The following is a 26,941-nucleotide window of genomic DNA, read 5'->3' on the forward strand; positions in this document are numbered from 1 at the left end:
TTCTGGTAAGCTCCTGGTTGTTGTATATTAAACAGGCTTTGCAGTCTCAGCAGATGGTAACAATGGCATTAAAACATTAGGTGAGAGAGATTAGTGTCTCTGTCCTTACTAACAAAGCCACACATGCCTGATTACCAGAGAAGGACCGCATCCAGTTCCAACACAAATGTACAATAGATTAGATAATGCATTAACACATTTTCAGTTCAGCAAGGGAAAGGAAATCCACAGCTCCATGAGCTCAGATGTAATGAAAGTTTAAAAGCCCTTAAGCGTAGCAGACACCGACGCATTTCCAGGTGACGAAGGCAACAGCCATAACTCTGTGTGTAAGACGACAAACAAGGCAAATAAATGATATTCCTACGATTATAGAGAATCTGGTGTGTGAGTAAGAACTAGGTGGAAGAAATGCGTCAAAGGTTATTGTTGATTTACACGGGAGGAGAATGTGACGTTTTGCAAAATATAGATTATCTATCCGACTTAATTAAATATTCTTTATGTCACAATAATATACAAATTACTGTGATATTACAATACAATGGAGAGGAAACCAATTCCTACAGCATAATGTATATTATCTTCCACTTTCCTGTCTATCTTCATTTGTCTTCTTTAAAATTATCTTTAAATAAATAACATATGTATATTTGAAATGTTTGGAGACGAAGTGAAATCAACAACTTCATGGAGCCAAAGACATTTGCTGGTAATTACATCTTTTCAGGCGACTCACTGAAATACTTTTTTAAATCTGTCTCTTTCTTAACGAGTCAGGGAAAAGCTAATTGCTTATAACTCGAAGGGAGTCTCTGAATTATTGCCATGAGTGAACTCATAATGTCTGGCCATTGATTAGTCTTCATTACCAACCATTACTGCATATTTATGGTCAGCATCTCTCACTTTTAGTTTTTGCCCTGCTCACATAAAAACATCCAAAGGGGGATGGAGACAACAAGAGGGATGTCACCGTTAATGAGCACATTGATCACACAAGTCCTGCTGGTATAAATATCAATAAAGACTTTAGTTTGTTTGATGATTCTTTTTTGCACAGGCGGTAAATATTTACTTCACACAAAGTGTTGGGTGGCAGGTTTAAACTCACACATGCATTCTCAGATCAGATGTGTGTCATCATGGTGTCACTATGCATACTTAGTTGTTGCTACTTGTGATTTTCTATTTCCAGAATTTCCAGTTCCAGCACACAAAAGCACTGAAGGGTTTTTGCAATATTCTATATTTTATATTTTATTTCTTTTTGTATTCATTCATTATTTAACAAATATATTACACACAATTATTCTTCAAATTATTTCAATTTGGCTAAAAGGATTAATTATCAATATATGGTTTCCATTATTCAACAATTAGGGGGGTTAACTGATTCATCTCATATCAGTTAAAGGGGCAGTACACCAAATGTTAAAGGGGTATTTCATCTTGGATGAAATTTATAAAAGAAAGCTTGTGTTGCAAACTTGACGCATGGAGTTTTTAAAGATGTGGATGTTTATGAGGCAGCGAGCATCTAATGCTGTTGCATTATGGTAAATGTAGGAGTTTCTGAGGCGCGGCTCATATTAGGGACTAACAGTCAGGATGCTGCTTTGATTCTTTTTAAATGTGTCTCTCACAAATACAACTTAATGGACGCGACACACGTCATCACTGGAGTGCTCCTTTAAAGTGTAGACGGCCCAGCATCAAATACAATACTAACACTGAAGAATAAAGTATGTTTCTTAGAACTACAGGAAGGTCACATTTTGAAAATGATAACAACGTTAATGAGATAGTTAATTGATTATCTACGTGAATCCGTTTGTGGGTGTTTTCTTTAAAATAATCTCTTAATCTACGTAATTTTAAAAAAGCTTGAAAGCTTCTATGATTCTACAGTTGCAGAGCAGATTATGATTTAGACTCACTGGAGCTAAACTATGTTGTTTTTCCTTTCTACCCATCCTCCAGAGACTGCTGATTTGGGGGTTTTGAATGAGTCATTGCCATTCAGACAAGGAGGAACCATCCTCCAAGCGAATTACCTTGATCTGTTCTCCTTGGGGGGAAATGTGTAAAGACAAAGCTGTGCAATATACTCAGGGCACACCAAGAATAACTGGTTCTCTGAAATGTCAGAATCTGAGGGGAGCAGCTTTGCCCCCTGGTTATACCTGTGATGCACTGGAAACTTTCGTATTCTGGAGTTCAAGAGGAGAAAACAAAACTTTCAGAGCAAGACGTTCTAATCAATTAAGCAAATACTGGCTTCTCTATCTTTAATGGACAGAACAAGTCGCTGCAGAAGGTCACTGACCTACTGGTGACATCTCAGGGACACTGGCCGTGTATGGTCCCTCCAGGAATTTTGGCTCATTGTCGTTGATATCTTGAACCTTAATTACAAATTCGGATTCAGGCTCTAGAGGCCTATTGGTGTCGATGTCAACAGCCTGAGCGCGTAGGGTGTAGTAAGGCTTCTCCTCCCTATCAAGACTCCTTAAGGCGTGGATATCCCCCGTTGTTTGGTCAATTGTGAAAATGGAGCCAGCCCCGTCTCCCGAGAGAGTGTACTTCACGCCATTGTCCCCACCATCGAGGTCAGTGTGCAGCTGCAAGACAAAAGAGGATAAAGACAGGTTGAGTGCAAACATTGGCACAGATAATGATTCATTGAAAGCACTGGGGAAGAGCTGTCAAAGAACACTATTTCACAAAGAGAGTCAAGGAAACTGACTGCGCATCAAAGAGCAAATTCATGTCTCTGCAAAGATATGCAAAACACCAAGTCATGAGAAAAATAAAATGATCGTACTTTCAGAGCGTTTCACAGATTAATGAGGCTAAATCTCTTATAAATAATGTATTTTCTCTGTGCAATTACGCTGCAGTGATAACTCTTCAACATCCTGGACAGATTTCTTTTCAAACATGACTCAAAAATCGAGTCTTATTTGATATGGGAGTTTTATGCAATGTGGCATCGATCAGGATGTGAAAACAAGAGGTAAATACTCCACAAGAACACGTTTTAATACCTTCACCTGGCAGTGGAGGTCTGAGACCAGATGACTCTCAGTGCTCTCAGTTGTAAAATACCACTACTCCAGCCAAAATAAATCTCTGTTAATATAGATCCAGGGCCACGGCAGCGCTCTTTGCTTTGTACAAGACAAACACATTCTGGGCTGGTGGCAAAAAGACTATTGACATAGTTATGTTTACCTCCCCCGGGGAGATCAGTCGTACAATTCAAAGCCTTTTAAATATTTAAGGGCTCTAATGCAATGTGATCGTCATCATATATGAACATGGATTTTTTCTTCTTCTTATCAATGACATGACATTTCCACCAACACCGTCTTAATCCAGACATGTACAGATATGTAAAGCAGTGAAGCCGGAGCATACAGTGTAAACCGTGTGGCGCCGGGTAACATGTTTTCATTTTCCCATGAGATAATTGTAATTCTACACTTTATGATTGACTTTGGGAAACTGACTTCCTGCTAAAACACAATGGACACAGTTGCTTTTGGATGCGTTGTCAAACTGTTGTTATGTCGTCAACTGAGGGTGAACAAGGTCGATCTGACAGATGTGAGGTCTGTGTCTCAAACATCTTTAAAGTGAACAGGGTCTATCTGCATCACTCATTTATGCAGATCTTGTAGATATTTGCTGAGTCAGTGAGATCTACAAAGGTCTATCTCCACATGTTCAAGCATCATGTTAGTATCACAAAGGTCTCTCTGCTGACAACCAATAGCAGGGCGGGAAATGAATCACGTGATCATTTTAAGCACAGGAAGAACTTATTCTAAACGTTTTGCTGCCGACTGTTTTATATGTAATCTAGTAGATAGTTCAAGTTAAGATCATTAGTAGTTCAAGTTAAGATCATCAGTAGTTCATGTTAAGATCATTAGTAGTTTAAGTTAAGATCATTAGTAGTACAAGTTAAGATCATTAGTAGTTCAAGTTAAGATCATTAGTAGTTCAAGTTAAGATCATTAGTAGTTCAAGTTAAGATCATTAGTAGTTCAAGTTAAGATCATTAGTAGTTCAAGTTAAGATCATCAGTAGTTCAACTTAAGATCATCAGTAGTTCAAGTTAAGATCATCAGTAGTTCATGTTAAGATCATTAGTAGTTTAAGTTAAGATCATTAGTAGTTCAAGTTAAGATCATTAGTAGTTCAACTTAAGATCATTAGTAGTTCATGTTAAGATCATTAGTAGTTCAAATTAAGATCATTAGTAGTTCAAGTTAAGATCATTAGTAGTTCAAGTTAAGATCATCAGTAGTTCAAGTTAAGATCATTAGTAGTTCATGTTAAGATCATTAGTAGTTCAAGTTAAGATCATTAGTAGTTTAAGTTAAGATCATTAGTAGTTCAAGTTAAGATCATTAGTAGTTCAAGTTAAGATCATTAGTAGTTCAAGTTAAGATCATTAGTAGTTCAAGTTAAGATCATCAGTAGTTCAAGTTAAGATCATCAGTAGTTCAAGTTAAGATCATCAGTAGTTCAAGTTAAGATCATCAGTAGTTCAAGTTAAGATCATCAGTAGTTCAAGTTAAGATCATTAGTAGTACAAGTTAAGATCATCAGTAGTTCAAGTTAAGATCATTAGTAGTTCAAGTTAAGATCATTAGTAGTTTAATAAAAAGTCTTAAACATTCAGATTTATTAGCAAATATCATTTTCACTTTTAAGTTTCCTGCCACATGGAACTTGTGTAAACATCTTTAGAGCTTAAAATGAAGCTAAATTGCATAAAATACAGTTGAGGTTAAATCTTTGGGGGGGAAATGTCAGATAGACCCTTGGGACCAACAATTTCGGAACCACAAAGGTCTATCTGCACAATGAGTTTAGTTTCTACCCATAATGCACTGAATTGGCCCAAACAGTGTTAACTTCACTACCTAGTGTGCAGCATGTGATGTGTCAACATGGGTTGGAGTTGGTTTTATAGTGTCCACATTATGAACTGTTGAACTTTCAAAAGTGCAGATAGACCATGCCATCTTCACTTTGACACTTTTCTAGATTAATTCACTTTTTTTACCCAACAGGTGAATATTAATCTATCATTTGCACATAGACAATGTTCCAGTCAAACTCCATGGTAATTGCAGCCATGGAGAGCAGAGGACATTTGAGATGCAGATATAAACTCTCTATAGGTTATGGTTTAAAACAACCCAAGACGTGCAAACACTAGCGGAAACACACTGGGAGTAAATGGTGATTCTGTGCAAATTGCCCAGTTCACACAAGCATAGCATTGCATTATGATATTCACTCCCACGGTGCATTATTCATTGGTATTCAAATGTGTGAGAATTATTTTTAGTACATGACCCTTGTTGGGTGACAACTAGGTCCCATAACATTTTATGCAATGAGCACAACATTTGAAATGTAGATTATGTATGGGCCATATAAACAATGTGAAAAATTATAACCTGACAAGAAAATAAAGTAGATTAAACAATAAACTCTCTATTTATCCTTACTGCGATAGATAGGTTTAGACAGGTAAAGCGTTCTGCTTATTGTTTTTACATTGAACATTGATGAATAATAATTTATATTTTCAAATGACAGCCTCCCCAGCTTGTATCCTATACAATGACTCTAGTTGTTCCACTTGTGTCCAGGCTTCTAACCCTGTTGACTGTACAGATTATCCCAGGTTCATGCATCGTTTTCTTTAGTTAAACCAGCTGTTTATACTTTTACTACAAGGAGACCAAACAAGGAACGACAACACATATCACGCTATAATTGGAACATTGAATCCTGGCCATTGTTGGGCAATTTGGGGTTTCTTCATTTCCTGTTGCAGACTGCCTCCCAGGTGGAAACGTTGCCTTTGTATTTTTTTGCATGCTGCATGCTACATTTTGTCTACATCAGTATGTACTGCTACATAAAGCCGTTTTAAATACAACATTTCACCAAAGCCAAGACAACCGCGAAGAAACGGTACACTAAGAAACGTCTCCAGGTATTTCAATTGGTTTATTTGACACAGGAAACTGCGCAGGAGGACAGTTAGCTAGCAGGTGTGCACGCCCCACTGAGACACTTGGCGAGAGAAGAAGTAAATGAATGCGCATGATGTATGTAATGTATGTGTGTAACATATTTAGTCTCGCTGATGTGACATAAAGCCACAGTGAGAAGACACCAGGAGAGGCAGACAGCACTGTGCCGCACTGAAGAGGGCGCACGTGAGCCCAATACCTGTACCTCTCTGAGCCGCTATAAATGTAACATCCAAATATGCACCTTACTGTGTGTGTATAAAGAATTCTGATATGAGATATGAAACATAACCAGTAGTCAATGTTCATGCTGCCATGATGGTGAATAATCTACTCAGTTGGGCTCATATATTTGTAAATCTGACTCTGACCTCCCCAGCCATGAACCTCACCGCACATCACTGAACAGGTGTACACTCGTTCTGGACCATTAACCCTTTAACGTCAACTGACATGTTCTCCTCCACTAGAACGAGACTGAGCATGTCACGCGTTCCACCCACTATTAGTTTGTTTTCATTTGTTTTCACCTTGTCAGTAATTCTCTCATCATTTCAGATCCTGGTTCATCCTCTCTGCCTGCAATCAACTTATTCCCCTCACCTGGTTTCCACAGCCCATCTCCTCACCTGCTTCTCATTCCCTCATTAGTTCTCTCTGAGGATGCATACCAGTTCTCTCCCACTTGTTCCCTGACAGATTGTCTTGTATTTTCCTGCCAAGCTCTCCAGCGATCGTCTAGTTTACCCGTTTAGTTTTCCTGACCTGTCCGTTTTGACCCTGCTGCCTGTTTCTGGACTCCGGTTCTTCTGCCTGCTCCTTACTGGATTTGTTTGCCTTTTGGACTGATTTACCGGTATTTGACCCTGCCTGGATTACTGAGTAAACTGAACTATATTATATTCTGCCGGTCTCTGTGCCGTGCTTTTGGGTTCAGGTCTGTCTGTTCCAGCGACCCTTACAGAGCAGGACTCCAGGAGGTGAACTTCATTCACCATCTCCCTGTATTCCTGGTGTCAACTTGGGTGTGGACTATATGGCTCGTGACTTCAAAAGGTAGGACATGGCTACTTTCTTCTATCTGTGGTGCTTGCAGACTGCCTGGCTGTGTGATGCGTGATGAAAAGCCTCCGCGCTGGTCACTATTCTGCTGCTGTGTGTGTGTGTGTGTGTGTGTGTGTGTGTGTGTGTGTGTGTGTGTGTGTGTGTGTGTGTGTGTGTGTGTGTGTGTGTGTGTGTGTGTGTGTGTGTGTGTGTGTGTGTGGAGGTGGGCGATAATTCATTATGATTTATTGACTGTCAGTGTTGATAATAGGATCTAAATCATATCATTATTGTATTAAAGCATGTTGTCGAAACTTAGAAACATGAGTTATTGAAGGTGTCTGATGTAATGCAGTGCAACACAGTTTATCGTATTGAACATCAATGTTGATACTTTATTCATGTGACCTTCGATACTTTTGGCATGTGGAGATTTATTACTAGTAGGACATTTATTTCAAACTCAGCCTGTTGCCCAGTCTGATGTGTGTGTGTTGTGCATGCATTTGGTAGAGAAGTGACATTCTATTATTTATTCTACATTATTATATCCTAGCTATAGCCTATGATATGATGTTGGGTTGCTGGCCGCCGTGTCATTCTGCTTTTGTTGGTTGCTTTGCTCACATTTGCCTTTGTGTGAATTGTTGTGCTTGTATGGTATGTTTTACTACACAAAACATCTTTCTGAACATGTTTTAAATCTCATTGTGTAAAACAAACAAACAGTTGGTACGTATGAAAGTGTGTGTATAGGGATGGGATATTGATGGTTTTGCACACCGATGGCATAATGGACAGGATGACGGGTTGAACACACTTCACGCCTCACTATGAAAGGTAGGACCTTCTCTTCTCTCTGCTGCATTACTGCTGCGCTGTACTGTGTTGGTCGCTGTACCACACAGACGTGCATGAATTATGGTTTTGTCCTGTGTTGGCGGTGTAGACTAATCATTTCTTATAAATGTTGTCACTTATTATTATTATTATTATTATTATTATTATTATTATTAAAATGTATTTGTCAGTCATGTCATCGGACCAAATGTAGGTGATGTTCAATATTATTTAGCACATCCAGCTGGGTTTCATCTTTATGGGTTTAAACTATAAAAGTGATTTTATTTTGGATTGTAATTGTTGACTTGTGAAATGTTGCCGTGCATTTTGATTTCAGCGAAATAATCTTTGATGGCAAGTAATTGATCCTGTGATGGTTTTGATCAGGGATGGATTAAATTAGTTGCACAATTCTGCCATGTCTTCTGTATAAAGACATATAAGGCCGTACTCTGTTCTATTATATATTGTGTGTGTGTGTGTGTGTGTGCCTGCGCCTGCAGTACTTATTTGAGCAGTAATGATCATAGTTCTCCATTACTGCGGTTGTGTGAAATCGCCTATCTGGCATGTTTGTAGGCGAGTCTGCAAAGCAATAATTACTGAGCTAGAGTGATGCGAGTCTTCATAATTGTTTTATCTGAAACATTTATGAACTTTAACTTGTAAAATGTAGCTGCACGAGGGGATGGATTGTTTTTTTATAACTATAGTTAATACAGAGACAAAAGCAAACATCCAACAAATGCATTTTCAGTGCAAGGGACTATTTCTTGTGGGCCTTTGCGCTGCCAGCAGTGTAGGTATAGTGTTGCCCCGAGGTGTGCTGCCAGCGGTGCCCTCGTCTTTTAATAAAACATTGTGCATTCCAGCACCTTGTGTTTCCGTCAGATAGTAAAAAGGGGATCCTGCAACAAGAGTAGCTGTTTTGTGTCTCCGTTAATTTATTATCCATCTTGTTTCCTATTGTTTTGTAATCCTGTAATCTTTTGCAATCCATTCGTTTGATCCACGGCATCATTTGTACTAGATTGTTAGTTTTGTGCTATTAGGCAGATGACATGAACAACAATCTCATTCCTAAACGCGATGCGAGTTGTGACTGCTTTTGGCGTCATGGCGTAGCGGAGATCAGAGTGGCAGATGAGCTGTGGCAACAATGCAGCCTCGTTATAATACCGGCCACAATATTCTACTTGTTAGACTTTGCCAAGAAAAACACACAAATTACAACAAACACCTCGGTGAAAATATAATTGTTGCAGATATTTTGGATGCACAGATTGTGATTTATATTATTATAAAATGTTCGTCTTAATCTGACACACACACACACACACTCGTTGTAGGTTCACAGGAGTATCTGTTATTTTGGATTGCACGATATAATTTAGGTGTTTCCATCATGTTACCATGTAGATGGCACTATATGGATATACTCTCCAAACACTGACATTAACTGAAGCTGGATTAATAAACCCTGCATAGTGGGAATGCTCATATTATTGAATAAATGATTACTTTGTATTCATGATTAATGGGGTTTTCATACTTTGTTTTCCTTTTTTGACTGACAAGAAAACAAAAAGACATATTTTTCACATTTGCAGTTTATTCAATACCAAGTACCCGAGAGAGGAACCTGCACACGATTCATAACTGCACAATTAAAGATGAAAAAGAAATGCAAATGCAATTTATAAAAAAAGAATGGGCACATTGCCTCATTGATATTAATTAAAGATTCCATTACTCTAACAATGGTGCTCAACTATATCAAAATATTCATTAATAGGGAGGCGGACAAGGGCTTCTTCTAAACCACAATACACCCGGTGGGCTCCATCGACGAGAGGCAGAACCACAGCCGTCCTCTCGCTGCGGCAAAAGAAAATGAGTGTTTGTAATAAAGAGGAAACAAATTCCTTTACGTGACGGTTGCTCTCAAATGATGGGCTAACATACTGTTCAGATGCACTTAATAATCAATGTCTTATTCATTAAGTTTACTAATGATGTATTCCATATGTTCAGGTCTGAAGACATAACATGAGGCCCAAGCCCTCAGGAAGTTAAGGGGGCTTCTCAAAGGAATGAGAAGATGACCTCCACATTGTTTAGATTGCCGTGGCGCCATATTGGTGTTGATGATTGAAAGGTTGGGTTTCAGAAAGTGTGTGTGTGTGTGTGTGTGTGTGTGTGTGTGTAAAACGGCTCCTATATAAGGGCTAGATTCTCTTCATGAGTCGGAGCTCTACTCGGCTGTGCTTGGAAGCAGGTAGTGTTCTCATGGTTATTGTTTGTGTTGCAACTAAATAATTGTTAAACTAATATCTGTGCTTTTTTGATTCCTCTGTTTCACACCACAATGTTGTGAGCGATAAATATCCACGACGATACAAGGTTAAGTGATGGCTTTACTGATGACCTTAAGTCAATCCAAAAGCAAACCTGGTTGCCACAAAGCATCTGCAGAATGTCGCTCGTAGAGACGTAAGATTATATTATTCCGAGACTGCCACGCTTTTCATGATCAGCATAATGAGCGAGATGCGCTGCTCAGGGTACCAGTTGACATGGCAGCTATAAAAAGAAACGGGTAGTGGTGTAGGGACTGAAATAAGATTCCTGTTGCCATCTAAACTCGCACCATCTGTTTGAATAATTATGTCGGCACGTTTCTTTAGAGACTGTCAAACATTTCACATTTCCATATTGTGAGTTAATGCCTTTTTGTTTCAGTGATCATGTCGCTGTTCAGTCTTTCTCCACCTCATTTTGCCAGGATTTATGGAGTTTTATGGACATGCTGGCGACAATTTAGGATTCAAAGCTGTGACTTATCATTCCACCAATGTTTGTCTCTAACCATTCGTCTGGAAAAGTCGAGGTAATGCAGAAGGCCAGCCAGTGCATCAGGAGTGTTGTCGAAACAAATATTGGCAGGCCCATTTCTCATCTTCTAATTGTGAAGAATACTTTCACTACACTGAAGCTACACAAATACTGGTACCAATGGGAAGAATGTTGTCTTATGTGTACTGGCTGTGGAATAGTAACATACTTAGGAGAGTGATTGTGCCCACAGGGATTATTGGCTTTGAGAGAGGGGGAGGGGGTTCCTGCTTCTTTCATGATTTGCAGCACATGGTCCCTCATTGGCTACGCAGTAAACGCACGTATTGATTTAATTTGAGTGACTTCAGGGGAGAATGTAAGCAACCTATGTATAAAATGCTGTAATTGGATTTCTGCACCCAGGATTATGTGGAGCTCCACTCAGGAACGCATATGGTGGCTGATGGCAAGACAACATTGTTCCCTGAATCCCCCCGCAACCTTAGTGCAGTCACAGATCAGTAAACATTCTGCAAAGGGCGAACATGTGTTTGTTCTTCACATCTTTAAATGCAGTTAAACATTCAAGCGGCTTACATCCTGTGAAGTCCAACTGGAACTAAACTGCTTTTTTTTTTTCTTGTCTGATACAAAATATACACTTACATATCTGGTGTGTAAAGCACCAAAAGGTGGAATTGTTTATATTGTGGTCACATGATTGGCCCCCTTGTTTTGCATTAATTTGACTGATGGATGGATATCGTATTTCGATACAGCCATTCAAACCTTGACCAACCCTCCATAGCTTTCCTGCCAAAGTCTCTGAATGCACTTTGCTGAAGGAGCGATGTATCCTGGTAAATTATAAATGTCTCCTTACTGGTGCAACAAGGCCATTTGTTGTAATCCCTTTTGGGAAGAGATTCTGATCGTTATTTAAAGGTGTTACACTTTAGGCAAAATCAGGGCGTATAACACTTATAAGAAATCTAACTACTGCACATACTGTGAATCAGTGTAACTCATTCTGCATCCATTGTTGCTTTGTATGCATCCCTGGCCCTACTGCTGTCTTGACTTTATTTGTATGCTGCTATTCATTAAGTCTGAAACTACCCTTCAGTCCAACACACTCATCCACTGTCCTACCAGCACCAGTGGTGTAGTCGGAGTGGCAGGGAGTTGACACATTGGTATGTTGTAGGTGGCTGCAAGTCTGTGCATTGTCTGGCTGGTGCCATGTCATACCACATCATCACTGCTGGTTGCATGATAAGTTTCCGCAGGTAGTCTGATAGAAAGAGAACACAGTGTCAGACGCTGTGAGCTTATTATAGCTGATCGATATTGGTTTCCGTGCCATTTCTTTGCTGCTGACAGCTTGGCGCTTGCTATCTGGGTTGTGTCATGCCTCAGTCAGGTAATGGGGATGGAGGGGAAAATGCATACACACAGGAAGCTATACTGGTAGATATGCAACCACATAAAACTCAGGGATGTGTGTGTTTGAGGGGAGAGAGATTGACAGATATAGCCTTGTGTGTGTTGACTAACAGAAGCCGTTGTTTTCACCTGGATCTGTATTAGTGCAATTCAAATTCCGTGCTCTGCATATCTCAACTACAGTTGTAGAAAGACATATCTAAACGTGTCCTGAGGAATTAATAAGATTCAATAAGAAGCCGCTTTAGCATCCATTCCAAAGATACGTTGTTCCACGTGAGGTTGAATAGCGAACAACATGATGTACAAAGGATTTTTGACATCAAACGAATGTACATGATCGTTATTGATCTTAGAAACTGGGGTTAATGATTGATTCCCTTTCCTTATATCACACTTGATTAAACAACATAGTGATATTAATACAACATACAGAATACAATTTTCTACCCAGAATCACAACAATCCTGCCAATCAATGTCGAGGAACAAATGGAAGATGTTGACCACGGTAGTAAGTGATACTGATTAGAGCATTAGCACACAGTTGGGAAATATCATCCAGGCAATTCATCCATTACCCCGTGAGGACAAAGAATATGAAATGTATTACTTTGGCAGGACAGATGAATAGTGTCATTAGCTTGTATTTCAGATGTTCTTTTCAGAATGTCCCGTAACATTCATCATCAACATGCATTCCAATTGTAACTGCCCTCAACCTCTTAATATGTTCTAACGAGCGGCTGAATCACTGGCACGCCTCATGCACGCCTCATGCACGCCTCATGCACGCCTCATGCACGCCTAATGCACGCCTCATGCACACCTCATGCACACCCTGCAGGAGAGCCATCCTTTCAAATTACTTTGAATTTGACAGTGAATTACTTAGGCAACGTGTTTCTAGACGAATTTAAGGATAAGATCATGTATCGGCAGTTTAAAGGAGAGTTTATACACATTTTATATAAATAATAATGTGTTTTGATATAAAAGTGTTGACAATAGAATCAAGGGTCATGTAATTGCTGATATTTGTACTTGTATGTTATATTACACGTCTCAGTGATTGCAGTATTGTTGTGTCAGACAATCAGTTCCTACATTAGACATGCTTTATGGCATGATGCACAAGGTTATTGTTTTTCATTTTGCTCAGACTCCATGTAGCCGCCTTACTTTACCTCGGGTCACTCGATAGACCTTTTTGTTTGGCAAAACCGGCAAAGCAATTAAGTTTTAAAGCTGTGATCTTGGCTTCGATGTTATTTACCTGCTGACTTTGCGGCCAGCCTCACTACAGTGTTTTACAACAGTGGCTATCAACACCATAGTGAGTTAACAGGGTTGCTGCTTTTTATATGCGCCTCTTCAGGGCTTTTTAATGCTAAATTCCAAAGCACTGGAGCATATTTAAACATGTATAACACACTATGACTCGTAAGGCTGGTACATTTCATACGGTCAGGTGATTGAATCTCTTTGTTGGACCTGGTACATAAGTCTCGTTGAAGCATTTGTTATGTCCTTCTCATAGGTCCTCATTGAAAGATTAAATTGCGGGCTTCACATCAGTGATAAATCTCGGCCAGGTGTGGTGTGGGGTGGGGTGGGGCGGAGAGGAAGAGCCATCAATAAAAAGAAGGATGGTCATTCCTTGTCAGGCAGGAAGCAATGGAATAAACAAGCTGTAGGAGAAACGGGGCTGCCCTTTCTAGCAGAAGTGGTTTATTGACTTGTATTTAAATGAGCGACCTTTTGTCTTCAAGTGTGTGAAGCGGGGCATTGGAGCGTGCCACCTCATGCCATCCCATTCTCTGTATTGCAATAAAAGGTACTGAGACTTTTCGTCTTTTCCCTCTTTTATAGGTCCTAAGTGTGACTATCTAAATGATTGGATTTCGCTTTAACCTTCAGTGCATGTGCTGTTATGGGTATGATTTTTGCTTCCTGAACTTAATGGCTGCAGCGTTGGTAGAGTTTTTTTTTTAATGGAACTGATTCCCTTACTGCATTTTCTTGCCAAGTGTATAATTTGTTTATTCCCCTTTGAGAGAGTTTTGCACATTGCCTCGCTATGTTCCCCATGACTTGTATAAAAAGATCACGGTGTTGTCAGAGTTGCTCTCAGTGGGAGGTAATGCAGTAGAGTCTCTCTGACATGCAAAGATATTTATGGCTTTTTTTTTTTTTTTAGATGGACTAAGAATCTAGAGACCAGGTTGTCCATACGTGGGTCCAGACCCTCATTATCGAGATTGCAAATGGTAATTATCTGTCATGTTTCGAAATGACAAGGACGGTTCCTTTTTTAAGTGGGTTCTAAATGGCCGCATTACTATAACTCTAGGTAAAAATGTGTCAACCGGCAATTCATGACCGTTATGTTCAAAGTGAGAGCGCCATGATGCTAGAAAGAAATGCTAAAAAGTAGCTGCTGAACTCAGGAGAGTTTAACAGAGCGGGAGGAAGCGGCTCGGCTTGATACACAGCAACACAACAACACAACAAAGATTTGTCTTGCAGATAATCTGCTCACCGTAGGAAAGGCCTCAGCGTTACCTAGTTGTGAGCACACAGGGTTGTTGCATTTACTCCTTAAGCCTTCTGGGCTTTAATTGCTAATCTGCAATAATGTGTTTCCAACAGGAGATTGTCAGAAGCTCACAACATGGAGGCTTGAATTAAATATGCAATGAGAGTGCTCAAAGTGATTTCTAATCGATACGTTCTCGTGGGTCATTTGTACTTCAAGTGACAGAATAATTATTCATATCTATTTAAAACTGGAGCGGAAGACGGTCCTGAAATTATAATGATGTATTTGTATTTATTGTGGCATCTCATTTCACCCAGAAGAGCAATAAACCTTATTTAAATGTTTTATAAATCCTTTGTACCCTGTCTTTTCTATGAACTCTTGAGACATTGTGACCACCTTTCTTTAAATGCATGCAGAGGGACTATTGGTAGTGCTCAGCGCCTTGCAACGTCATCCTTGACAGGATCAACAATCCTGTCACGACCTTATTTGCACCTTAGGGAGCAAAAAGGATAATTAAGTTTCAGCTCCCAACTGCAACTATAGGTGTTCGAACATTCACTTCATGTTTAGTGTCTGCTAACTCAACTTTCCTGCTCAAGAGACAAGAATAGTCTGTGTGAGATCACTCTGCATATATTACTGCTACTTGTTGTTTTTCTCAGCTTTTGTTCTTAAATGAGGTTGCATGCATTAAATGCTATAAAAGCCTGAATTTAAATGTATTCTCTTTATTTTGTAGTCTTACCAAAACAAGTGGAAATGCAGACATGGCATCTTTTTCTACTGGTGTCGCAGAAGAAAATAAGTGTTGCTTTGCTTGCACTCATTAATCTGAAATATACCACAGCATGTGAAGCTAGAGCTGTTCCTTCCCTGCACAAGACTACCTATGCCTCATGATGTTATAAAATGTATGTTTAAGACGCGTATGCATGTAATTGGAATGCCAGTTTTGTGTTATATTTGCTTTTGATAGGCCGACGCCCAGTAACTGATAACTGGTAACTGATTTAATTATAAAAACCTCAATGACGTGAAATACAACAGACCCTTTCCTTTTTAGTGCAGCGCTCCATTGACACACACCTGTCACCCTTTATATTAACCTATATAACAAAATGCATAACTGCAAAAATTGAAGTGAGTTTGACTCGGAGTTGTTGCTAACTTTGTAGCTTTCCTCCTTCGGTGGCATGCAAGCATTTATTCACTGACGGATAGCTGTACACGCGCTGCACTGCTACGTGTACAGCTAAGGTTACTGATAACTTCATAACATTACTCACCGTCAGACACGCATGGAGAGCCGCTGGGCTTTCAGTTCACTGGCAGGAACCCTGACCGGGTAACGTTATGCCAGGCACACACAGCCGACAACCTTGCAACTTGGATTGTGGCTGCATGTGTCCACGACAATGCATTTAACATGGTGTCTGCTAACTCTCCACCAGGTGAACTGGGGACTCCTGTTGCTTGTTCTGTGCGTACACTGCAGCCAGCGTCACATGATCGCTGTCACCTGTTTAGGAGGGTCAACTATTGTTCCGACAAGCGTGTTGTTGGATTTCACTGTCCTGAAACATGTTGTCCACCATGAAGTGGGATAGCACTGAGATGCTAAACCTGATGTGTTGCGAACAAAGAGGTGCTCCAATGCTGAACATCTTTTTATTATTATGAACATGATACTTCCTGTGAGTGGTGTAGGTTCACTGCAGTCTAAGATGAGTATATTTTGACAACAATTAGGCATTCACAAGGACAACTAAATGTTATCATGTTGTTTCCAAACATCTGCCGTCACTACAAGCAACCAGTGGTGCGTTCAGGCAACAGTCACCAGTTAATAGGAAAGCTAGATGATCCGTAACACTGGTACTCCGACGCTCTACTCCATCATCAGTGGCTGTCCTCCTCCTCCCTTTCTCCTCTAGCTGTTGTCTTGCATTCTGTATGCCGTCAATACTGACACAATTGCTGCATATTGTTAGTAATGAACTATGTTTTTACTGGCCAGCGCTAATTAGTAGTGATCTGGCTGTTATATTTTATTGTTATTGCCGACATGGTCAGCTTTTGGTAAATGGCCGATCCCTTCAGCAAGGCTTCCACAACGTTGGAAGAATTACACATTTCTGAATAATATTGTCTTTTGTTACTGTGAGGCAAACAATCTCAGCTAAAAGCTTGACGTAACAATTTAAATTGATCGAGAGGTCAGAGTTAAGTAGCAGCTGACAAGATCTTAACGCCACAAATAAATAAGAAGTGACTTTTACCTGCTTTGTGCTTTTAACATGTAAAGTACCACTGCTTCTTAAAGAAAAGAGTTGATGGTTCTCATTGTGTGCCAGTACGTGTAAACACAAATGGAAACATCACATAACAACCCTGCCACCTCACGAATATATTTAAAGAGTACACTCGTGCAGCCAAAAAAGGATGCAAAGGACAAAATGCGACGAGGCTAAACCATGATTGGAATAATCAACATTTAGGGAGCAGCCCTAAGGACTGGTGGACGACCACTCTACCTCCTGAGCCGCTCCTATATTAACCCATACGTCCGTAAGTAACTTATCCTTTACAGCAGGGGTGTCAAACATGTGGCCCGGGGGGCAAAGCTGGTCCGCCAGAGGGTCCAATCCGGCCCGCGGGACGACTTTGCAAAGTGTCAAAATGAGTACAGTCACTACAGTTCCAGATACCTGTGACTGAATGTCTTGTGCCTTTTGTAGACACACTGATCAGTACGTTGTAACACATGTGTAAATAATATTGTTGAAATTGCACCTTTTTCTTAATGTTCATAAACTTTTACCATTTCCAGAATGTATTTTGCACTAAAACAAAGGGAACATGTGGAGTTGTGGTTATTTCTATGTTATTATGCTGTGGTGTTACTGATCCGGCCCACTTGAGATCAAATTGTGCTGCATGTGGCCCCTGAACTAACATGAGTTTGACATCCCTGCTTTACAGGGTTGCGGAGGGCTGGAGCCGATCCTAGCTAACATTGGGACAGAGGCTTGGTACACCCTGGACAGGTCGCAAGACATTCCCAGGGCTGACTTGTATAGACTGAGAACAATTCACACCTACGGGCAATTTAGAGTCAACAACTAGCCTAACCTGCATGTCTTTGGAGTGTGAGATATGCTTTCTAACCAACTTTGCAAACAAATAAAAGGCCCTGCGTCTGATTCTGTTGCCTCTTTAGAGGGCACTGCCTTTATGGTAATACAATTGGCAACAATCGACGATTATAAAGAATAAAGCTTCACAAAGTTCCCCGAAATGTTAATACACATTACAAGAGATGAAGCTCAACAGTCAGCATGAGCCTGTTGTATTTAACTGATAAACAATAAAATGACTTGCAAACCAGCCATAACTGTTGAAGAACTCTCCTACAAGAAAAGAAAGTTCATGTTACGTTCATTAATGCTGAAAGAAAGGTATAGAGTGGAAACATGCAGAGCTGACTGAGAGCAATGCATGCTGACAGCTAAGACATCGGGCTAATCCTGGTAATAATTTAGATCTTTTTCATCTGGTTCAGAAAAGCACTCTTGCCACTGAGGGGAAAGCTGCAGCCGCTTGAGCCACTATATCCCCAATACTCTGAGGTCACTGAATGGAAATCATGTTTACACTCTAGAGTGAAATACATTACCACAATTAGTCATTGACGTATTATAGGGCAAGCATTCATTACACAAAGACTCATGGTCCATTAGAGTTCATTTATGTGCCTTGAAAATAAAACTGTTACCCTGACGGGCCTCTGTGATTGTACTTGATAACTCCATGGAAGACATGCCACTAACAGCCTGCTCTCAGTCCCCAGGCATTCTCTCTTAAACTTTTATCCTGTTACAGCTACAATCATTTTGAAGCAAAAGCCTTTCCCTTAAGATTGTCCCAACAAAAGGTCGGAGGATCTCATCTCCAAATGCTTTTCATATGGCAGAGAATCAGTCAATTATTTTGAAGCAGTGCAGCAGCTCAGGATTAAGTGACTTAAGAGTGCTGCAGACAGCAGCCTTCCCCCCCCTGCTTTTAGCTTTTAGAGAGACTTCCACAAACAGCATGGCTCGTCAGGGCTGATTGCAGCGGCACTGGGGCAGATAAGTCAGTCTTACTATTATCCTATGTAAGCTAGGAGTGCCAAATTACAACTTTAGCATAAAACCCCCACAGAGTTTACTTACGAATGTCTTAAAGCACAGCAGAGAATAAAACAAATGACTCTACTAAGAATAGAGATGGGCCAGGTTTGAAGGGGGACAAAAAGAAGTGTCTGATGGGATGTGTATAAATCTCACACTGGATGCACTTCAGGCCATTGGGCCTCTCTGCTGTCTTTTTTTTTATTGCCGTCAGCATCTCCCCTGGCTCATAACTACGACGTGCTGACAGCTTTACAAGGACTGTAATTTAAATGTATTTCTACCATGCCATCGATTCTCTCACCACTTTAATGTCATGAGGTTCTGGCTAGTCTAACATAGAAACGCTCGCACAGCTCCATTAGCATGTATAGATTTTCTTCCCATGCCTGAGACCAGTTATAACTTAAACCACTAACGGGCAGGGGCAGTTTTACAACGGGAGCATTATTAGATTGGTGAGGCTTAGGGGCCAAATGAAAATGGGTAACTTGTGGCTGTTGGAACGGTGTAGGACAACCTTATCCAAAAGATTATCACATTATGTACATGCATGTTTCATTAAAGATAGTGTGATACTTTCTGTAGTTATTTCCCGTCTGAAACCAGAGTAGTTTTGAACTTTTCTCCTGTTTTATCTCCCTCATATTCTATAGCTCCATCCATTTACCGCCAATTCAATTTCTCCCCCGCTCCTTACTGTGTGATTTATGACTTATCCTGCACCATAAAAAGCTGGAAATATATAAGGCTTTTTTTACCTTGCCCACGTACTGCGGGTCTGACCCCATGTACTCCTCCAGTACAAAGAACTGGTTCCACACCCAGCCCCTTTTGACCCGTTGAAATCCAGCTGCCCCATTCCTCATGGGGCCCACCAAGCTCTTGGCGTGCTCCCTCCCCGTCCTGCTCCGTCCCAGTAGTGGTGAAGGTGGATGTAAAGAAGAGACTGAGCCTTCGTCGACGAGAATCCAAAGGAACAGCAGCAGGCAGTTCCTTGTTAGCATTGGCGATCTGTGAGGTTCAGGTCCCCAAGTTAAAGTCCCGTTATGGGAGCTGAGCCACACTGAAACAACTTGTGAAGGTGGTTATGTGGAATGGTTCGGTGGGGGCTGCGCCGGTTCCCCAAAAATGAGTTTTCTTTGCTCTGTCAGATCCCACACAGATTTATGGAGCTCATCACCTGGAAGAAAGAAAACAAATGTGTAGTTTAGATGAATCCAACATTACCTGCATTATATAAATGGTCATAGGTATGTGGTGTTAAAAGCTTGTTCATAAATACCAATGACTTATTGGCACTTTCTGTTATAATTATTTGCCTGGTAATAGATTATACAAAGAGAACCGTCTAGTGCAGTGGTATTCTAATGCGGCTTTACCAAATGTGTTTTTTATTGTTTTTGTAGCTTCTATTGAGGTTTTCGAAAGAAGCTTTGAATGTCTGTCGTCATACTTTGTCATCATCACAGCTAAGAGAGAGGGAATGAAAGGGTGGACTATTCCACCCAATGTTTCTGTAACTTGTGATGAATCAAAGCTGAAAGATTTGGTTCAGCCCTATTGTGTAATTGGCTAGATTACTTGTGTCTGTAGTGAAAACTGACTTTATTTTTGCTGTTAAATATATCACAGTGCTACAGACCGTTTCAGTGCTACTGCAATTCCTTGATTTCCCACAGAAGCTGAAAGAGTGCTGAGAAGCTTTTATGTTTTGCTTCACAAACATGCCTTAGTGTTTTTAATCAAAGCTGCTGAACATGGAGATAAACCTTTGTCAAAAAACTTGAGACAGATCTGCAGATGTTGCATCATGGAAGGCAACCATCTGAAGGTATAGCATGATGCTTTGACACTTCATATATCAAATTGACATGTATACTGTATGAGATGTCAGTGCAAAAAAAGAACGCGCACAAGGATTTCTTTAAGATACTTTCTCGCAGACATCACTCGCGTGAGGAGCACAACAGAGTTGACAACCAATGGCCACAGGAGATTGTTTTGCCTGCTGCAGCTTGTCATTTGACTGACGTTCAAAGATGGGGCAATTCTTACAGAAGATTACTAATATATTATCCAGCTCCCAGACAAGCAATTGAATATTCAATTTGGCTTCTTCCATATGTTTTGTTTATGACTTCATGTCATTTAGTGGAAGTACAATAAGCTATAGGATGGATGTCACATGTCACAGCATTGTCGTGTCGTGAGCCATTGATTTTGCATGCACCAGTGTAGTGAGGGGGAAAATTAATATATTGGTACAATTTTGAAACGACTCAATCACTTGTTTATGCAGTGGATTTCCATTTTATATCAAAGTAGATGAAATTGATCTGTCTTTAAAACAGGTAATTTAACCTAATACATGCATTTATCGTTCTACGAGTAAAAAGGAATTGCATGTTCTAATTCCTTACTGATTACTCTACCCCTTGTGGTCTTTAAATACTGTGAATGAAACCAGACTATGCTAACAAACTCTGGTTTTAAATCTACACCATGTTAATTACCTGTGTTTATTGATGTCTGGTGGGTAATGTTTGGACAGGCAACACATTTTTATAATTAGATGACTAAAATGAGATTTCCTCATTGACACTTCTTCATTACACAGCCTAATGCATAGAAGACAAAGACGTATTACACAACTAACCTCATTTGTAAAGCCTCATTCATTATTGAGCCAAACACCTATTGCACTGTTGCTGTTTACACCTTGTTTGCAAGCCGGACTAGTACCATATCATCACTAACGCATTCAGTTCTCGTCTTGTTACCAGACACTTAATTGCGCTGAAAACAAGAGAAGAGAACCACGACTGGTTTCCACACCTGGTGTATTGTTCCTTTCTCCCTCCTAATGCACTTATAAGCTGTACAGTAATGGAAGACGGCGTGTCTCTAATTTCATAACCGGGGCACTCATTGACATCATTGTCTTTGATTAATTATACAGACTTGGAACATCGGCTTCGGGGGGAGATTACTTCAACAAGGTTATGCCGTGCACCCAGATCCATTTATTCTCTCTGTCACCACAGTATCTTAAAAGTCAAAACTGATCTGCGAAGTTCTCCGTGCAAAATTGGCAGGAACTATCTTGACACGGGTCAGACATGCCGCTCCCGCAGGTCACTCCTCATTTAGCATTGACATAATGGAAAATGACTGTTCCCATAATTCCTGCAAAATCACGCCTCTGCCACTGTACGGCCCTGGGAGGGCTCGATGCATATTTTATGAGATAAGTTCATTAGCATGTGTCGGGCTTCGGTTGTGAGCCTTGACCCGTGTGTCGTCTTCAGATAACACAACGCAGTGGGCTGACAGCGTTCTCACACATCACCTTCAATAATCAAAGAACATATGGCTAAGCCGATCTGCTGGTGCAGATTATACCACCCATGAGAGACTCCCACAGAACGCTATTAGTCGTCAAGGCTACCATAAACATGACACACAAATAAGTAAGCATTCACTTCAGGCTGAAGGGGAGAAATGAGTCCTCTGGATCACGTGCTTGCTTTGCATACACTTTAATTTTTTGATAGATACAGGCAGAGATGTAATGTTCCCCTTCTTTTACAACAGCAATGTTTTGCATTGTGGACTGGCATGTCATTCAGAGAGCTAAGGAAGTCATAGTCGTTTTAATAAGGTTATGGATCTGCTTATTCATGATTCAGACAGGAAATAATGAATCTTCAGAGTTTTCAAAAAAGGAATTTCATTGTAAAAGAAAATAGGTGTTTATTAAGACCTTGAGTAGAAGCGTATAGATTAGATCAGGGAGGATGCTCCACATGTCATGATGACTCGTGCGTTATATTTCACGGTATACAAAGATGCAAGAATTGTCTAATGATCATGCAACCCCGTGCACTTCCCTGCAGCAGTAGTGCAACCAGGGAACAATAGTGTTATATAGGATCTCTATAGGATGCAACAGTATTATTAAAAGAAATGCATGTAGAATTTATATCAAAATGAAGAAGATAAAGTTGTTTTTGTCTACACTTTAATTAGATATGTTTTCCTTCTAACAACTGCAGTGTTTTGCATTGTGGGAATATTTAAGGAATATTTGCAGAAGCTATAGATCTACACGGCTTTAGATGATCACACTTGCACTCTTATTAACTTGTTTTGTTTCTAACACCATCCATCACTCCCACCATTCAACAGAATGTGCAATAACATTAAAACATCAAATGAAGCCAACATTTGCATTGAATCAATATTAATGAATTCACTTCTGTTTTTAAGCTTTTCTTCTGGTGATGTAATCAGAAGACATTAGAACACAGGACGAGTTTAGTGATTTTCTTTACTGTGAAATTAGACCTAATGTCAAAGATTTCATCTTTTCTACTAATATATTATGTCTTTCAATACTTTTTTTTTTGTTTTTTTTTTAATGAAATTAAATAATTCCAACAGGAATACAACAAACGTAAGTAAGTGGGTAAACATTCAACAATGTTCTGCATTTTGAAAGAACTGACTGGAAAAGATGCACATGCATTAAAGTACAGAACATATTGTTTTCATGTATCAGCAGTAAAAGCGCCTCACAATGACTGATGTGTTGAGGTCACCATAAGAATCAAAACTGTGACCTCAATTGAACTACAGTCTCGACTGATAGACTGCGTGCACTGAAGGCAGAGGAGATGATGGAAACAAGTTAGTCAGACAGGGAAATCACTGATAAGACATTGTATTTGCACGGCTAAGGCCAAAGACTATAATATCATTGAAACCCTTCAGGGGAAGTGTAGGAGGAGAGAAGTGTAGGTGGAGGCAATGTAATGAAAATGGGAGTAACAACACAGCTGGCAGAGTCGAGCTAAATCATCAAAGAACACCTCGTGCATTAGGTTATAGCACATTAAATGGCTCTGTTAGTTACAAAGATACATTTGCAATGCAATTGTGGCTTTAGTTTACCAAAAACAAAGGTGCTTCATCCATGTCTAGGCGGGAAATTCTGACGGTTACTGTTAGATGCAAAGCACCACAGTGGCTATGTTCTTTATATTCATTGGAGGGCTTCTTGCATGCAAGGCACCAAGCTGGGAGGAGCACAAACTGTTGTTCCCTGAACAATGGGATCATTAATATGATTTAATGAGTCGTCTTCCACTCTTCTTGCATCCCACGCACATTATGTTTGGGGAGAGACAAATGAAGCTTCTATTCATATTAGGTCTGTACAGTTGTTAAGCTTGGTGTTGGATAGGACATGCTGTGGACACCTATATCAGGAATATTATGTCTTTTTTTAATCAGCCAAAGTCACAGTTTCTCTCATGTTCTCCAACCCCCATGTGTATCTTTGTTTACGCACTACAGGGGGTTTGAACACAATTTAAAGTAGCTACCTTGCTGACCTACCTGAATGATTTTAAAGAGATGATTGTACTTTTGACTGCCAGTACAAAGTTTTTTGAACCATAGATTTGAAAAATGCCTCTTTCATTGAGTTCATTAGAACACTAAGACAGTATGCCAAAACACATTCTTTTAATGGCGACTACTCCCGTTGCCCAGGCCATTTCTGTGATGTGCCTTGATGCTCACTTTACTAAAGTGCTGTCGGCATAGAGTTTTGGTTGTGTTGGGGGAAGCGGCCTGAACGTGTAGTTTTACACACTTAATATAAAATGTTGGACAGATATATTACCCTCAAAGTATTTAGAATTTAATTTAATTCGAATTTTGAAGCTTTTACGTGTCTTAAAATGTGACTCTACTCAGCGTCATCGCGCAGAACTTGTCCGCCTGAACCTTAATGTTCGTTACCTTGAAGTCATGTGTTTACAGCCCAACGTTAGCTTCTGACTCATCTGCTGAAAAACACATGTAAGGTTTATAAAGGTTTGTTAGCCACAGCTTGTGTTCTACAATAATCAAAATAGATTTTTTTTATCGATGTATTGTCAACATTATCGTTCCCTTTTTTTCGAGGGAACCAATGTGATGCTAACTTCCGGGTTGGAAGTCATCTCTGCAGCTTTATTGGTACTTTATGTAATAAAAAATGAAGGGATCAGTTCAAGACCTCTGAAACATTTAATAAAATACTAAGGATCTGTGTCACAGCGAAACTGGCAATGTCTTAAAGCAGGGGTGTCAAACATGCGGCCCGGGGGCCAAAACTGGCCCGCCACAGGGGCCAAAACTGGCCCGCCACAGGGGCCAAAACTGGCCCGCCACAGGGGCCAAATCTGGCCCGCCACAGGGGCCAAATCTGGCCCGCCACAGGGGCCAAATCTGGCCCGCCACAGGGGCCAAATCTGGCCCGTGGGATGACTACAAAGTGTAAAAATGTGGGGTTTTGATCATAAAGTAAAATACTGTTCCAGATACCTGTGACAATGTTTTGTGCCTTTGTAGACACTGTGATCTGTAAGTTGCACATGTGTAAATGATAAATTGAGGCATAATATTGTTGAAATTGCACCTTTTTTCTTAAGATATTTCAGGTTCATAATTATTTTTTTAAAGAATGTTCATTAAATTTGAACATTTTCAGAATGTACTTTCTTGCACTAAAATGTAGGGAAACATTTGGAGTTGTCGTTATTTATAGGTTATTATGCTGTGATGTTACTGGTCCGCATCTGTAGTGATGCTGCTCTCCTTCACCACAGCTTCACCAGGCTCTACAGTATATCACTTCTGTTGCATGTCAGTGTTTTTGTAGATCTAACAACTCTGAGTGTCTTTTCACGATTGAGACCTTCAGTATTAATATAAAGTATCGCGTGAAACAAATGAAGTAGATGTTTCATTGTGTAAAATACATATTTAACAAACATTAAGGTAAAGTCTGGGATCAGACAGATTCAGCGGTAACCGATGTGAAAGGACAGGGCTTCAGGAATGTTCCGTGTTTATGATGGAAATATTGAAGAGCAGCTGTCACAAAGCCTGGCATGTCTGCCAATGAAAGCAAGGTTAGGTTTGTCACAGCCAGACTTGCAACAGATGTCAACTTGTCTCTTTGTATTCTTTTGAATACGAAATGTCTGTCACTCATGTATTTTCCCTTGGACTCCTTTTCTGAGGGTTTCAACATGAACCTAAAAAATTGAGTGCTTATTCAACAGAAACTGACAATTATGAATCTCATAATAGTTTTTATTGGGCTTATATCACATTTGATTTGTAAATAAAGTCTTTAGGGTTGTATTTGTTTCATTTTCAGATGCTTTCACTACATGAATACAACCATATTAATATATTAAACATCGAACACGAGTTTAACTTGTCGAAAAACACTTTTGGGGAACCCTCTTTCTGTGGGACCCACTCAAAGGACCACCTGTGGGGACTCGCTACACTGAAAACCTTTTAACATCTCTAACACACTCAATGTTATCTTCCAAAATACATTTAAACTTCCAGTTTACTCAGATCAGATCATTTTTCCTACCAGAGCTCACAGTATTTTTGCTATAAACTCTCAAACCGTAAAGAATAAGAACAACACATCTTCTGTGTCCTGATCCGGTGCTTAGCCATCAAATCTTTGACATCTGAAGTTTTGACAGATACAAATATTCAGTCAGGAGATGTGCCTGATCTTATTCTGGAGCGGCGACGACAGAGATGAAATGATTCAGCCCTGTTGCCCCAAGGCAGCTTTGGAGCACCATTGGTGCACATGCAACTGCTGCCATCCAGGCAGACGGTTCTTACGCATGTAGGACTACAGCTCCATTCAGCTTTGTGGCAGCTCTTCTCTCAATCGGGGACGATGAGGGTCGGTTGCTTCTTGCCGTCATCCTTGTGCGATATTTGGTTTTCTTTTCTATCTGTATTTATTCAAAGTCTCTTCCACCTTGCTTAGACCAGATGCGAAGGCTAAAACGATCTCGGAATATTAAACACTAAAATCTTCCACGATAGCGATGATGCATATACAAGATTTGTTTGAGTGTTACAGCCGCTTCAAAATGACTTGTTAAC

General features: G+C 40.0%; 1 protein-coding gene across 1 annotated transcript in view; it reads right to left on the bottom strand.

The window, feature by feature from the left end:
• The window catches only part of LOC115025667 (cadherin-12-like), an 89,375-nt gene that overhangs the window by 34,988 nt on the left and 27,446 nt on the right, over window positions 1–26,941 (bottom strand). The window contains exons 2-3 of the mRNA XM_029458092.1: window positions 19,720–20,141; window positions 2,330–2,624 (exon numbers count right to left, since the gene is read on the bottom strand). Coding sequence (XP_029313952.1) covers window positions 2,330–2,624; window positions 19,720–19,965 — 541 coding nt within the window. The 5' untranslated portion in view covers window positions 19,966–20,141. The remainder of the gene's footprint in view (window positions 1–2,329; window positions 2,625–19,719; window positions 20,142–26,941) is intronic.

Source organism: Cottoperca gobio, chromosome 20 (genome assembly GCF_900634415.1).
Source record: "Cottoperca gobio chromosome 20, fCotGob3.1, whole genome shotgun sequence".
NCBI lineage: Eukaryota > Metazoa > Chordata > Actinopteri > Perciformes > Bovichtidae > Cottoperca > Cottoperca gobio.